This window comes from Mercenaria mercenaria, unplaced genomic scaffold (assembly GCF_021730395.1).
Source record: "Mercenaria mercenaria strain notata unplaced genomic scaffold, MADL_Memer_1 contig_3941, whole genome shotgun sequence".
Taxonomy (NCBI): Eukaryota; Metazoa; Mollusca; class Bivalvia; order Venerida; family Veneridae; genus Mercenaria; species Mercenaria mercenaria.
Window position 1 is genome coordinate 1 of NW_026462130.1, and position 17,809 is coordinate 17,809.

The 17,809-nt window shown below is 32.4% G+C and overlaps 1 protein-coding gene across 1 annotated transcript; it reads left to right on the plus strand.

The window, feature by feature from the left end:
- Positions 1-271: 271 nt before the first annotated feature.
- On the plus strand, positions 272-3,641 carry LOC128553559 (uncharacterized; the record flags this gene model as incomplete). The annotated part of the gene is given in 4 exon segments (XM_053534740.1): positions 272-310; positions 608-694; positions 1,696-1,735; positions 3,290-3,641. Coding segments are annotated over 4 exon segments (300 nt in total), but the record flags the coding sequence as incomplete, so codon positions are not given.
- Between the last annotated feature and the right edge of the window lie 14,168 nt (positions 3,642-17,809).

Consider the following 17,809-nt stretch of genomic DNA (forward strand, 5'->3'; position numbering starts at 1 on the left):
ATTCGTTCAGGTCACAAACATTTATAAATGATAAAAATACGGTCACATGTACAATACAGAGGTTTCAATACAATAGGAAAATTGTTTTCTGCCTGTCCATATTTTCTTTTGAAATACAAGCCATATTTTTACATAGTTTTCGTAGGTATATAACAAAATAAATATCTTAGTTGAACGACAAATTTGAAAATTTGTCTAGCAAATAAAAAGTAATTATTTTTGTATGTGAACGAACAACTTAACACTCTGTAATATTGTTTCTTTTTTTCAGCATGCTCAGGCAAACGACATGCGGTCACAGAGTATGAAGGTGTGTTGAACCGAAAGAGGTCAAATAAATTATTCAACAACATAAAGAATGATATGTCGTATTTAGATTAATAACCCTGATTGTATGAAAATTGCCCTTCACCCCGGCGTCTTTAATGTAGAGTTCCGTGTATGAAATAATGAAATAACAATAATTGGAAGAGCACATAGACTTCATCTTCATCCAAAGCTCGAAAATTGCCTTAAGACATTTAATCGGTATGAATTAAACCAAAAAAAAAACAAAACAATTTAACATTAGTTTCATTCATTGTATGATTTTCATTTCAATTGTCAGCTGCCTCAAACAAAGCCTAAAACGGAATCCAGTAGATCTAAAGCATCACAGAGTATGATGGTACACAGCGAGAGTAAAAAAGAAAAGGTATGGATAGGATCTTGTTTCAAGTGTCAATGCCGTAAGTAGGAAGGAAAGTATAAAGTACTAGACGTAGTAAAAAAATTAATAGATTGTGTGCCACGTCAAAGTACATGTAAATTTTACTTCAGTGACATGCATTTTAAGAAAAGAAAGAATAGTAATTTTATTGAAGAAGTTTGTTTTAGATTAATTTAAACATGTCTGATTAGCTGGTTATACGTCCCGCAGCATAAGATCACAAATAAATTTAAGTTTGGTTTTCGGTTACACTTTATTTCGTTTCAATATGTCTTGTAAAATATATATTATAATTTGAATATGAATTAGATCACAAATAAATTTAAGTTTGGTTTTCGGTAACACTTTATTTCGTTTCTAATATGTCTTGTAAAATATGAAAAAAATTTAAGATCAAATGTAATAGAATGATGTGATCGGTTACTCTGGCAATTTGCAATTACACGATATAATTCAGCTGTTCAATTTTTTTCTACGATGTGTGTCAAAAAATTTACCTACGACATGGATTTGAGCATTGATTAAATGCAAATGCTAAATTGTAACAACAGTACAAGCGCACATATTCGCACTTCTCCAGTTTTAATGCTGGAGGAAAACCCTAGGTGCCTCTGCTGGCATTGTTTTAGGCATGGGCTAGCAATCTTCCATAAGTTCTGTCTTGAATGATGTTTTAATGATCTCACTTTTTGTACTTAATTTACTTTTGCCAGAAAGATAATGTCAAAGCAGCAATATAGCAAAAGAAATATAATGAAATATAATATAATGGTAGCTGGCAATGACAGAAAGTGTGGAGTCCACATGTCCTCACCCTATAACTTAATTTTGCTTAAATGTGTAAAATGTCAGGTTTTAAAGATTATAAAATAAAAAAAAATTTAATGATTTTAAAAGTTTGTAGAAAGTAATACCCCGCCATTCGTTACATATATGAAGGTGTATCAAAATAAAACAGTGCACGTCAACCATTTTATATTTTGCAGGTCAGCGGTGCAAATATTTCGAATGAATTTTCCAGATTTGGTATGGATATTTTGTATACACTAGAACAGTCTGAATCATCGTAATGACCTCAAATGAAATCTAATCTTCATCATATGTATCAAGTTAAACTGAACAGCAATATGATGCAGCTGTAGCTTTTCTTCATGCAGAAAGTGTTAACTGAAGTTGATTGTTTTCATCTGATGAGATTATTTTTTTAATTATGTAAGATTCATATTGTTTAATTGAGTGAATCTTGTAAAGACTGACCTTGAGCCTTCTTTACACAATGGAAACAATCTGTTTAAGAGTTAAATTGTTTAGTGGACACCATTTGTCAATCTTAATCCTGTCAGTGCTAGACAATGGAAAAGTAATCTATCTATATGTAACCTACAATACAGATTAACACTTGTACGAAAATAATAGTGTTAAAATAGTTTTTTTTTCCTTTGATTTACTTTTAACATACCTCGAGTCATATACATAGGAAGAAGATTGCTCTCTTTCCAGATGTAGCTTTCTCAACATGTTTTACCTCGAAAAATCCTGCTGGAATTATCTTATTTTTTACAAAAAAAAGATTGTCCGTAAAATTAACTGCAAAAAAGACTCAGTTTCCAAACTCATTACTTGTTTTCAAATCACCGATCACTGTATTAATTATTCATGCGTTTTTTTCATTCATAGAGGTAAAAAGTGCATGGTGTGCTGGAAATAATTGCTACCGAGTCATTTAAGTCTACTATAAAGTTCTAGCGGAGTTGTCTCCATTTCCTCCGAACATTTTACCCATGTTCACCTGGTTGCGCAAATAACTCTTTTTACCTAATTCTTCTTTGTATTTTAAGTACCACTGCCTAAATCATGGATAATTTTGGGAAACGTTAATATTTGCTCACGTAATGAAAAAATCTTCCATGTGTTTGCGCTCTATTCTGTATGAAGCCCGGCTAATGTTTTATTAATGACAACTTACTGCTACACAGTTTTTCAGTTGATTTTCAACATGTCTTATTGAGTATCAAAATATGTAAACTTTTATTTCTTATAATCTTTGAGCCATCCATTGTGTAAATAAATGTAAGTGACAACATTACTCCTAATCTTATGAAGGTCACTTTTACCGACTGGAGCAATAACTTAAGATACATGATTTATAATCAATTCTGACATATGAAAATATATTCCCTCTCGTTGCAGATTTGATGTATTCTTATGCATTGTGCACACTGAGTTCTGATAACATGTATCTGATAACTAAATTAGTCCTATAATAACAAACCAATGCAAAATTAAGTAGTATGTTGTAATAACAAAAATTATTAGCTATCAAGTAGTGCGGACAATTTGATTGTCTATAAACGAAATTAAAAATATGATAAATAAAAAAGTCCTAGCTGGTTTTCAATATCCTAAGATAATTTGTTACTAATCTGTGTTTGTCCCATCTGAGTCAATATCATCCAGAAATCTTACATAAGAAGTTTTTGTTTATGTATATAAATTATTTCCACCATGCATATCAGTTTGATAATTTTGAATGTAAATACTGCTATATTGACTCTATAATTTTTGTTTATTCTCTTATAGTACCACAAGCTTCAAAACCACCGATATCGGGAAATGATCTGAAAAAAATAACAGAAGCATGTGGAGAGGAAGGGGTGCAAAAACAAGAAAGAAGGAAGTGCGAAAACAAAGTAACACGTACTACAAATTGGTGATTCTTCAAAAGACTTATTAATTTGAGTTACATTGAATTAATCATTTTTGTTTTGTAAAATGTTGTATTAATATTAAGACATATCTTTATCCAGATTATTTCTACACATGACATGGAATACAACGTGTGCAAACTAAATGACACCGATGTAATAACATTTGAATATTTTTCATTGAATGTGTTCTTGTAAAACAAAATAAGAATAAAGTTATTCACTGACTTGTAGGCATTTATTTTGTTAAAACACTTTTACTTGTAAAGTCTGTGATAATGGACATATGTGCTTTATATTTGATCCACAAATGTTTTACATGTATTTTTGTAAATCTTTAGAAGATTCACTTGTGTTGAAAAACTGAATTACTGGCAAAATATATCAGAAACAATATATTGGCCAGTCAAATCAAAGTGTGTCGAAACGTATGAGTAGCCATCATTTTGATATAAAAATCTTCTCAGAATCAAGTAACTCTTTTTACGTTGCAGTGCAATTTAATGGTACAACGTTTGAGGATTTTTCGCTTTTACCACTTGCCTTTGTTAATGATGAATGAATTTAGTGTTTTGTGTAAAGAACATTTGTGAATATATTTATAACAAACCTTTTTCCCAAAGGGATTCAGTGCAAAATTACCATTTGACTTGTAGTTCTCTGATCATTGAATTAATTTCTTTAGCATCATTTGATTCTTTTTTTCTCTTTTCCTACTTTTTCAAAGAACATTTGTATCATTTTGAACTGATGCTACTTATAGGTTTTTATCTTTGTAAAGACTTTCGGAGGGCACGGCTACTAGAACAAGTGAATGAAGTATTACAAAGTCCCCTACTGGCTGGAAATTTGTTTTCTCAACTACAGTATAATATAATATAATGATCAGATATCTGCCAACATGGAGGAAGTATATAAACAATATTGTTCTATATTCACAATATATTATAACACCACGTTTTGATAAATATTTGCAAATATAAAATCTCAAGTTGTTGGTTTCTTATAACATATATAAATATAAAAAATATATTTAATTGCAATGTTGATGACATTACATTTTTGTTTTTAATTAGAAGGAAAATATGAGAAAAAGAATGTAAGAAATCATCATATTAAAGAGAAGTAATTCTGAAGAAGACTGGAAAAATCCCTGTTGACCTTTGACCTCTACGTTTGACCCTGACCTATGAGATAGGGCTCAGAGTGTTGCAAATGACATATCATCTTATTATGGGGAATATTTGTGCTAAATAATATTAAAATCCCTCTTCATCTTTGATCTATAAGTGTGACCTAGACATTTGACAGGTCGTCTCATCCAGGGGAATATCTGTTTAAACTAATATTTAATTTCTGTTTTGCATGACAAAGTTATGGACCGGACAGGGAAAATATCCTGTTGAAATTTAATCTCCAAGTGTGACCTTGACCTTTAATCTAGGAGTCAAGGTTTTGCGCATAAAATGTCGTCTGATTATGGGGAACATTTATGCCAAATAATTTTGATATCCCTTGATGGACCGGAAACATAACAGACCCTATTCATGCCATATTAGCATTTGACTGCCAAGAATGACATTGACCTTTATGCTAGGGTCTGAAAGATTTTCATGACACATCATCTTAGTATGGGGGTACATTTGTACCAAAATTTATTAAAATCTCTTTATGGATTATTGAGTTACAGACCAGAAGGAAAGAAACCCTGATGAACTTTGACTTCTAAGTGTGACCTTGACATTTGAGCTACGGGTCTTGTTTTGCGCGTGACACGTCGTCTCATTAATGGAAAAATTTGTGCCAAGTAATATTAAAATATCTTGATGAGTGGCAGAGTGATGGACAGGACACGCAACTGCGTACGGGCGGAATGAAGGAATGGCTGACGGACGGAAAAGCGCATTTCTATCATGTCTATAGTCCCCGGAAATGGTGTTTTAACCAGTAAGCGACTGATAATTTTATTAATAGTTTGACATCCTTTCAGGAAACTCATATAGGTATTTCCATAACAAGATACCATACTTAGATTTACAAAACGTTTATATGAATAAAGATTCATAACAGCAATATAGAAGAGGTACAAACACAATTCTGCATCAAGTTTGTTTTATTATAAAAGGCATACAAAGCAGACATATACACAATTCATTATTTCATTCTCATTACAATTTTGACCAAAGTATGTTTGTTGTGGGTTTAATGCCGTTTTCAACAGTATTTCAGTTATGTAACGGCGGGCAGTTAACCTAACCAGTGTTCCTGGATTCTGTACCAGTACAAACCTGTTCTCCGCAAGTAACTGCCAACTTCCTCGCATGAATCAGAGGTGGAGAACGAATGATTTCAGACACAATGTCTTTTATCAAATTTTCACGGAGAACATACGCCTCGCCCAGGGCTCGAACTCACCAGCCCGAGATCCGTGGATGTACGCTCTCCCTATTGAGCTGAGCGGGCGGGCTTTTGACCAAAGTATGTTTTCAGTTAAAGTCATATCTTACTTGCAAACAGGTTAATAAACATTATTTGGAGTTATATTTGGAGACAAAAGTCTCAGCTTGTATCACCCTAAAGCATTGACAAAAGATATCTCATTTTGTAATAATATACGTATATTGTTTCAGTATGTTATTTATAAAAATCTTTTTCAGTGAAAATATCATTTTTATTGTTCACTTGTATTGGCCTATATTGAATGCGAAAGAATATGAATTTTGAATAATAGAAAATTCCATGCAAAGTATACTTCAGTAAAGATAAAAATGTTAAGGAATACTAACAGGATCATAAATATATACATTCGATCAAATCAGGAAGCGTAATAGAACTATTTACAGTTTTTCTACAAAGATATCCTGACGTCAAGACAGTATGACGTCATGATGCGATGCACGTGACGTTGCACGGACAAACTGGATATAATTTGGTTAAAACCATTAAAATACATATTTTCAGTGTAAGATCAAAATATATTCACTCGTGAACTCCAGAATTTATATCGTCACAGCGCCACTCATAAAAATATTGCATTAAAGTGTTCACTTGGTGAAATATATTTCGATCTCACACTAGAACAAACAAAAACAAAGTTTCAAGTATGTAATAGAAATTTCTAGCTACCCTACCGTGAAAGGATGTCAAACTGTGGATTAGTTCTGCAGACATGAGGCAGCTAAAGTACCCAATTAGGCAATTAATAAATGTTATTTTTTTATACTGGGTTACATGTTTATTATTCCTAACTAAAATAGCATAAATAAATAAAAATGTAAATTTTATTGTATATAAACCATGAATAAAAAGTTACATGTACTATAATAGAAGGTATTGGTATGTGCATATAAATAGTCCTAAAAAGAAGAGAAAGAAAAACGACTACATATCATCTACGAGGATGGGATCAAATTAATGCCAATGGCTATTGATAACCGCTGTTTTAGCGCGAGTACAAAATTAACGCCTTGCACCTGTTTCCCGTTGTAACAGCTTTCAATCGACGTATAAACTATACATGTAGACACAATATCTCGCTCACAATTCACATTTGCACAAACCCTACTCGTAGGCGGTTAGGCAAAATGGTTGGTAAAAGTGTAAAAAATGCGAACGAAATTAGGTCTTACATTAAGACTTGCGTTTCACTCAGAAGAGGTTCAAAGGACATTTATGCTGACATATGTGCTGTTTATGGTAGTAATGAAATGTCCTTTTCCACAGTTGCAGATGGGTTAGGAAATTTTGTGCATGTGTGGAGTCTGCCAAAAGTGCGCCTAAAACTGGTCGACCAAGTAGTCCAAGGATTGTTCAAAAAATCAAACAAATAGTACTTTCTGACGCAAGATATACTTCTCAGCAGATTGCGGACATTATTAGCATTTCAAAAGCATCTTTGATGAAATATTTTGAAATTGAAGAAGAAAAGTGCTAGGTGGCGCGTTAAGATGGCGCGCAAGCTTTTGAAAAGGTTTCCAAGATACGATAAAAAAAACATTTATGAATGTAGTAACAGGTGATGAGTCTTGGATACATTTCTTCGAACCGCATCGAAAAATAGTAATCGAGTATGACTCATCAAAAATGCCAGAAGGCCTTGCATTGCCAAAAGGATCGCAAATGTGAAAAAGGTTATGTATGACATAATTTTCACTGCTAAAAGGTCTCGCCATCCTGGTTCTCCTTAGTGATATACCTGAAAAAGATCTCCTTAGTGATAGACCTGAAAAAGACTGTCAGAAAGTTTTTAAGGATTGGATTAAAAAATTGAGACGTTGTGTATCTGTCAAAGGAGATTACTTTGAAGGTTTTAAATAAAGAATTTTTTAATTCAACCTTTAGTTGTCATTTAACACCACTGGTTGCATTACTTTTGATCCCACCCTCGTATTATATTAAATAGGTTATGGAAAATCACGTAGCAGTAAAGCTCACTGGAGTCGTTCTCGAAACCGCTTCCTAGAAAGTCCGACGCCCAGAGTGTGGCGGCTGACACCATTGCTAATAAGTGCATAGACATATGATCTCCAAGTGAATTAAAAAATAAGAAACTCCAACTTTAATGCAAATGTTCAGATAATAACGAATAATATTGCAATACATATTTTTACAACTATTGAAGGCATGTATACAGTCCAAAAAAATGAAGCCGCCGCCAAATGATACAAAGAAACATGATTAGAATTTTATGAATCCGATTAATGATACATCAAGTATAGACAAACATGGTAATACAAACATTTTCAGTTAGTATCAAACGATAGTGTTGGATATTCAGGTGTCGTCTCCACGATATTTTTCAAAGGTTATTTTATTTGGTATAGGATACATTCCAAAATTCATTTTATTTCATCCATCATTTGTTTTCTTACAGTAGTGCAAAGTCCAATATTTATTATTCACCTCTATCTGATGTTTGTATAATCAAAAAATGTTGAAAACGCCTCTCTAGACATGGATTTGATTTTTCTGCAAAGAATATCCTAGTGTGTATATCTAACGCGTTCGTAGTGACTTTAAAACAATAAGACGAAAGAGATGATAATGAAATAAATAAATTTCTAATTAATCTTACAGCATTATAGATAGAGAAATTGATATCATAAATAAATATAAAAACATTACATAAACTGTTTAGATGTTGGATATGGATGTAAATAATTACAACGAGTGAATCGTTTCTTTACATCAACCAGTGTGGTGTATTCAATTAACCTTTGAGTATTTACCTTTGCTGCGTAACACTTCAAAGCATAGTTTTATTTCATATTTAGTAGCGATTTATGTACAAGATATAATGTCATTGAAATTTAAAACTAAGCGTCTTTTCTTTTATTTGACAAAATCAACGTGAAGACTTTGTAAACTATTTAGAACCACTCTTAAACCATGGCCAATCCTCATACCCGTGTTTCAGTTGCCCTGGAAGAAAAAATTAGTTTGTTGTTATTAGATGAGTAGTGACAAAAACATCGAAGTTAAAATATTTCTGTCTAGGTTTGAATAAAATTCTATAAATTGCATCGGGATATTTTACATATTTATTGACTGTTGACTGCAGAGAAATTTCTTAAAACATGGATTACTACCAGTAAAAGCGCCCAACTAAGGACTTGCTGAGACCGCAGTCAGATGGTTTTCATCGAGTTTGAATCCGCGATATCAATCGCCATACATATACCCCAAGAGATTCGAAAAAAAGGCATTACCTTTTCAAATGTAAACAAAGTAGCATAATATGGTGTTTGTATACTGCACTTTTTCGTAATGTTGTCTTTCATATTTTAAAGTTATAAGAATCCCTTTAGTAGTTTTAGAGTTTTGCTCCGAACAAGACTTTTATGTTATGTAAATTAAACAAAGGAAGATAATCCGAAAGTCAGCAAGTTAGAATTTATTATACATTGTACTTCTTCTTACTTTTTATGCAGTTTGAATACATTATAACTTGTATTAAGTGAATACCTATTGGAAGGGTAAAACGTGGTCTCTTACCTCAAACGGCCTCTTACTACATCGTAATTTGTTCTTTACATCACAAAAGTGAAAGAAGTGGTATCATGATGCAAGTAGTCTCTTTATGGACGTCGCCTATCGGGCTAGTGTAATGTAAATTCCTTTCAGTATATACCAAAACCATTGCCCCGGACATGTACATTTATAACACTGAAATAGATTTAAAAGTATGCAAGGTTCTCTGGTGCAGTTATTATTAGAAACTTTAAGAAAATTTCTTTATCAATTGAAATTCTAGTACATTTTACTTCCGTACAATATCTTCCGTCATCGTTTAAAGTTTTACACAGTCCCTTAATTTCCTTTTTTAGAGTAATGCTCCAAAAAAAATGTTATAAGGAAATAAATAAGGAAATAATTGGAAATGTAAGCAATATTATGTTTCTGATATTTTATTCTTCATTCAAATAGTTATTTTATCACTGCTTGAAGTTTAAAACAAATCCTTGTCATAATTGTATAGTTATCATCCAGACAAAAGTTTTACGGACTCGCGGACTTACGGACGGGCCCATAAAGGCAGTATTTGTATGCTTTTGCTTGAGTGCATATTCATTTAATTGGAGAGAGCAATCTGTTCTGTAATAGTTTGGGCGTATAAATGTATTATCATGTACCGGAGGAACAATTCAACGCAATATTATCTCTGACTTTCCTAGGTTAATATTTTCTTTTCGAGGAATGTTCCTTTGGTCGGTTTTAAACCTGTATCTCTATTACATTTATTGTGAAATATAAAACATACGTTAACATTTCAATCTATGACTATAAAAACTTTTTTTGATAATGGAAGTAATTGAAAATTGCCATTTTGGTCCATATACATTTTCAAGCTATGACCCCAAACCTATGCATTTCAAGATAAATAAATGTACACACATCAGTACATTGGATACATCTTACATTGAACAAATTCTGGCAAAATGTGAAGTGTGATCTGTTTCTCTCCAAACGCGTTATGATCAAAGCTCTGTTCACTACAACAGTTTTCCATGCGTCAACTTGAACGTTTTGGTAAGTCTCACTAATTTGCGCTATTAGAATATTCAGCAAAACTACAGTCGTCATTGACATAAAAAGCAGCATCACAAATGTTCCTGCGAGCCTGCAAACATTTAATTTCTTTTGTTAAAGACCCCTGGAAAAAAGAAGATATTGTTTGATCGTTCAAAATATGCTCATAAAATTTAACAAAATTGAATATACATATTGTAACAAAATTAGGACGATCAAACATATGAATTTAAATAAAACTAATAAGTTCATTATATGTATGATAAACACTGGCCTCTACACATAGAAGTTTTATAAATGACTGAAAATAAAATATTATGTTTGTGAAATGTTGATATAGTAATTAAGTGAGGAAATACAAACAAATGTACGTATAGTATAGCAAAAAAATATCAGAGGTTTTAGGCATCTAACAAACTGTATCAGTAAACAGTGACTTTTATAAATCAGAATAATTTTGCGGCTTGTAAAATATGAAATAGAAATTAATTTGACAAAGATTGTTTGGGAGTCGAAAGAAATCCATATTGGCGTCCTATATGACCGCCAGATCTAGCCAAATTACATATTTTGCAATAGCATTTTTATGATTACAAAAAATTGACACAAAACTTCATTAATGATTAATTTCAATAAAAGTTTTGTTCAACTCATTTTACAAACATGCCTTTAATATCATCAAGGTCAATGTGAATGTAATATTTTTAAATAAATGATATTTAAGGTAGAACGCGACACTTTGCGAACTTTCGAGTAGCGTCTTGAATTTTTGCATGTGTAAAGTTGACTATATTTCAGACAATATGCAGTTTATTTTATACCAATAGAACCAACCAGTTTTTGTACACGAGACGTCAAAGTTGACAACCAAAGCCCGTTTTTGAAACTGACGTTGCCGTGTATCCTTGGCAACTGTTACGGGTACTGCAACGGCACCAGCCAACACATTTTCTTAAATTATTCGACGAGAAATATATTTTCCTTTATGGTAATGTAAAAATCATTGATTTATACCGACAAATATTTGAAAAATGGAAAGAAAATCGCCGTTTATGACTAAAAATTGACGTTCAGTTTCGCAGCATTTCTCGGCTTTAAATCAGCGTATTACAAAATCCCTGAATTAAATTTTTGATTTTTTTTCAATAAACGGTGTTTAAAATGTATACCGAGTCCAAATGACAAATAAAACTGGGGGGTCACCGAATTAGTTTTTTCTGCACATGTGATTTTTCCCCCACCCCCATGCGTAAATTTTGTACCATAATTCGACGTCTGCAGATACGTTCGAGACATAATAATTCAGCCATTTTGAAAATCGCTTTTAATATATTTTCTATATAATAATGTTTTTTTTTCTTTTTTTTTCTTTTTTTTTTCTTACTCAAAGTACCAATTTAACAAGTTTTCCGTTGTAATACACTGCTAAAATGAAGAATCCATTCATATGCGATTGTGTAGATAGTTCGGAGATTTCACATTTAAAACAAAAAGTTAAAGCATAATTATTGTAAAATATCATAGATCAGTATTATACAGCAGTTTCATATATTTTTAAGTTTGCCCTCCTCGAGAGTAAAGCTTAATTGTTTCGTGTTTTTCTTGATATTATCCCTTTTCCTCCATAAACACACACGCACGCACGCCCGCACATCCCATTGTCATACATTTTTACTATTTCGTTTCTAACTTCTCCAGCCTAGTAACATATGACAATAAGATTAGTTTCTATGGTCTCTTCCGGTTAATTATCAGCTCCACGCAAATGTTCACATATTTTGACGGCGGGATTTGGTTTTACGAGACCAGGACTAGCAAGTTTGAGCCGTCGGTCCTATGTACAGTGTTACGATTCTTGAGTCGCTCATAAAGATTTTCTTTTTTTTTTTTTTTTTTTGGTTGGATTTAACGTCGCACCGACACATGATAGGTCATATGGCGACTTTGCTCATACAGATAATTACAACATAGAATTATACATGTTTAACCGCTGATGAGTTACAGCGAGGTTCCATCACAACCACTGATTCCTGCGTTTCTTTCTTTTACCCCATCCGCTTAGCTCAGTTCTATGAATCGCTTTTTCGATCCCTGGGTAGGGCGTGACAATTTGATGGAGGTATCTGAGAAATCATTCGTCCTCCACCTCCGATTTTATGTGGAGAAGTTGAAAGTTACTTGTTGAGGAACACTGGTTAAGTTAACCGCCTATCGTAACAGAAAACAGCGCTAAACCTAAAACAAACAAACAGTTTTCTTTCTTTTTTATTTTATGGAATATCTATCATTTAGAGCAGAGTATGTACTCGTATTTGTTATGTTTGATAGGTCTCTAATATTAGGAAAAATAGTATATATGGAATATGTTTCTATTATGTGTATATGAATTACATAGTATTTATGAATTAAATCTCGACCAGATACACTTTCGAAAATTGTCTGCCATTTTAACTTTACATTATGACGTCACAAATGTAAGTAGGGATCGCCGTCTATACCATATATAAAGGTAATGAAAAACACATGTTTCAAAATAATTTCTTTTCAAATGCGAGAAAAGGCAAAGTCTATACTCTATCAAAAAGTATACAAAGAAATTCTTTTGCAATTTTGTCTAGGCTTGGACTTTCCCTTATTAGACTAATTTGCCTTAAAACGTATAAGTCAATTATTCTTCTTTAAATACTGTACAAAATCGATCTCTGGAGATTGTGCAAGGTATATGTCAAAAAACTGTCATGCGACATACAAATATGCAGATTGAAACAATAAAGGCATCATGTTTTCCAGACGATATAGCAAAACGACGAGACCTTTGGTCATTGAATACGATATAAAAATATAAATTCCAGTTGGTGTTAGCCGTTGAGGATAATCAAACTTTAAAATTATATACATGTATTTGAAATCTGATATCATTTTAAAGTGTTTTTGATGATTTTTTGCATGTTTAAAAGAAATTTGTAACACACGCATATGCTATATAATATGAATGCCGAATCGCAACAACGGATTAGTTCATTTTAACTTAACAAGCGGTCCCTTGTTTTATGTATTAACAAAACGCGATAACTGTACCTTTTATTTACTAATACCGGATCTACCCATAACAACGAAATAGAGAATCATGTGGACACATTATATGACAAATATCTTATATCGCAAAACCGATGTAGGTAGCGGCGTGGTCCAGTGGTTAACACGTATGATTTGTAAGCTTACAGTGCTGCTTCGAATACAGGACGAGCGACGTTTTTATTTTTCCAGCAGAAGGAATACAAAACTATTTGTATCAAAATTTTCTCGTGCACTTATACCGAGTACTTATTGACATATTTCAGAGGATCTCATATTATAATAGACATTCAATCTATTAACATTGCAAAATGAATGAAGAACATTCGTTTAAGGAAAATGAAACCAAAGTCAAAAATAAACACACACAAAAACCACGTAAAAAAAAGACCTGCTAAAACAGAATAAGTAAATTCATTTAATAAAAAAGGGCTCGAACCTACACCATACAAACATAAAGAGAATAGAGGTCCGACACACTATCACTGGACTATAAATATGTTATGGAGTAACGCATCGTATTTAGAGTTGAGAATACTGCAATATACAAATTAAAACCACTTATTGGATAATAAACCTGCTTTACCTGTTTTTGGATATTACCAAGTACTGTTAAAATGAAATGTTCGCGATCCATTAATACATCTACCATATCTAGTTATGATTGATAGGTTTTGTTTAACTGTTCATTTCGCTAGTTTTGAATAGAAATGCATCAAGATTCACCGCCGCCTCATTTCATTAATACTAGTAAGCCACTCAAAAATCAAAGAACTATATTCAACTGTAAATTATCTAGTTGCCACATCTGATTTTGAGACCCGCATAGAGAAAAATGCTTGTGGCTATAAACAAATGTAAGTTAGAAACAGCTGTTCAAACATCAATTTTAAAAAGTGTCCTTGTTGGAATGAGTCAAAGAAATAGTATGACGCAAGACGCATGTCTATATTGTATAAAATCTAAATATTTCAAATATAAAAGGTTGTCGGACTTTCGGTCAATTATCACTCGGGAATCATGATTAATTTTTTTTTTTAATACGTTGAACCTCAGAGAATTTCGGACTTATAAACATTGATTGTGTTCGTTTGTTTTAAACTCATCGAACACGGTTTTACATTTAACTTCGAACAATTGCAACCTAGAATCATATACCGGCTGTATGATACGAGTTTAATAGGTAAATCTAGGAAGGTCTCACAGAATTATCATGCCCCTTAATTGAGTGGTTAGGACGTAAGTCGCATAATTTTAATATGTGTCTCTTGAGCCCATATTATGCACATATTATAGATTTATACGGCCGAAGAATGCACCAAGAGTACAAAACATCTATTTTTGGTGAAAAAAGTAATAAAGACACGGGTTGTCTTATACATTACTGTAACAATTATATAAACAGGAAATACAATAAAATACTGTTCACATTTCAATAATATAGATATTTTTATAGACACTTGGCTCACTCAAGATAAGATGAACCCTGGATTTTCGTTTTATTTTACTAGCCCCAACACATGTTATCTTTCGTTGTATTTTACAAGATACATTTGTAATGGCACATTTAAAAAATTGTAGCACTTTTGTAGCACTTATATAGTTTTTCGTTGAGTAGCTATAGCTATGACGAAAAAAATTACCGTGGCGTGCAATTTATTTCGAAATATAACGGAGGTATATTATAAACATGTAAACGCAGCTGTAAATAGAATATGTATTTTGGGACAGTTAAACTATGACGTACCGTTTGGGTCAAGAGTAAATGGAAACAACTACTAGTAATTCAATTGTACCAGCAAGTACAATTTCAGAGCTGCAAGATCGACATGTACAAATCAGAAATATACATGCAGGTATATAAACTTGTATGTGTATGTAAAAATATATGCAGGTGACAGGATACGGGATATACGCTGTCGAGGAAATCCATATCAGGCGAGAGATCAACAAGCAGTGTAACGATTTTATCTTGACGACAACCCTTTACTTACATGCTAAAACTGAAACAGTTTGTAAATTGATAAATTTACTTACAGTGCAGACTTGAATCCTGCTATCATTTATTTTAACCACAATGGTTCTCCATAGAAATCTTTGTACTATGCAATAAAGATAATGCGAAGTTTACAAACAACTACATATCCTTTATGTAGCCGAAGCAAATTAAAACATATACAGTATGATGGCCCTTTTACGCTTCCTTAGAATCAACATCTATCATGAAAATATTTCTGAAATACCTCGGTCTGCAGCTCTCAAAATCGGAAATATCTGACATCCAAGACATATAGTGACACTTGTAGACAACACTGAAATGACCTAGGCATTTGAACGATTTGACGAAATTCCAAAGTCTTCATAAACCACTGGTCCATTATGGACACCTGTGGAATTTGTGTTTTTTTCCGAGTGAAACTATTTTTTTCGTAGATATAAAGCTGACAAGTCGTGCTTTTGTCTAGGTTGTTTCAAATCGTAATTATCAAAAGAATTTGTTTGTACACAATACCGAATAAGCTGAAAGTATCGTTGTAATCTACAAAGACACGTATATCGACATCGTAGATCGGCTCCGTTATACTTGGTTATTAAACAGACATGTTAATGATATTTTTGTCATAAATGTAAAACTTAATGTAATTTATTACAGTACTTTGAAACAAAATAGCGTCATTAAAAAATAAATAACGGAATTAACTTCTCCGTATTGGCCCTCTCTTTTGAACCAGTTGATATACTTGAATTCCGTATTGGCCCTGTTTTCTCGTATTAGCCCTGCTGTTCTCATATTGGCTCAGTTTTGTTTTGTATTAACTCTATCTGTTTCATATGATGTGCGTAATCAATCTAATACAGTGCGATATATTGTAAAGTCGAATAATAAAATATGTTTTAATTTCAGTAAGTCGTACATGAAAACGTAATAAAAGTAAAGTTGTGTATCGATATCTGCCATAGGGAATAAATGTGTTTTAGAATTCTATTAAAAAATTATGTCAAGCTGACATTGCTTTTTTTGTTTGTTTTTGTTTTCTTTTTGTTTTGAAACTTAAACAAAGCTACACACTCTTCATGCGGTCTGTCGATAGATATTAGCATAACGAACACGATTATAATTTATGTTTTAAGAAAGAAAGCACACTTATTCTTTTATTCTTTCTGGAATGGAAACCGTGCGTGTATGTATAACGGCAGTACCAAGAATAGGATATTGTTGCATCATAATTGCCTGAACGCTGGATAGGAAGGTTACATATAGTGCAGTTTATGTCATTATGGAGTTATTATGTGTGACTGCGGTCAACAGTTTTGTGTTTTGACTATTGTAGTTGTAATCAAAAATACCACTATTATTGCCGTAGACAATGGTAGAATTCAAGTATATGATAATTTACTGTATATACAATTGAAATCATCGTCAGAATGAGGTACATTATAATCATTATATAGGAGCGTCTCAAACATTTTATTATTTTGATTGTTTTCGTCAGAAAACGCCCAAGAACGTCGAATGTATTTGTGTTAATTAAAACTGTTACATAATAAGAAGAGTTTACGTCTAGAGCTTTGACGAATTAGATATAGAGAATCTTACGTAATTTATGGATAATGTCTTTAAAATAAACAAATCATTTGACACGAGAGTTTGTTTGTTTGTTTGTTTTTGGTTTAACGCCGTTTTTCAACAGTATTTTAGTCATGTAACGGCGATCAGTTAACCTAACCAGTGTCCCTGGATTCTGTACCAGTACAAACCTGTTCTCCGCAAGTAACTGCCAACATCCCCCACACGAATTATCAGAGGTGCAAAGCTTACCTAAAAAACTAATAAAGCTCGATACAATCATTGTAGTAAATTATGTACCTTGTCTAAATTGTTTACATAAAAGGCCGAAATGGAGAAATATCATTCCATAAAAGATGAAGCATGATTTTATCTTAGCACCATAACGCTGGTCACTTAATGAATGCTAAAAACACTAACTTGTATCGGCCTTATAGAATCTATCAGGGTTCTCAGAACACAGCAATATCAGTTTCAGTTCTATTAAAAATATAACTGAAGTAGATGCTCTCATTTTTGTAACATGGTAGACTATTCATTTATTACAAGTTCTGTCACCATTGAAAAGGTTCACTTGCGTTGTGATATTGTCTGTACATTAAGAATATGATATATCGCATTACACGCAAATAAGTCAGAAACGATATGTTGGTCAGACAAATCAAAATGTATCGAAACGTATGAATAGCCATCGTTACGATATTAAATCCAAGTTAATCTTCA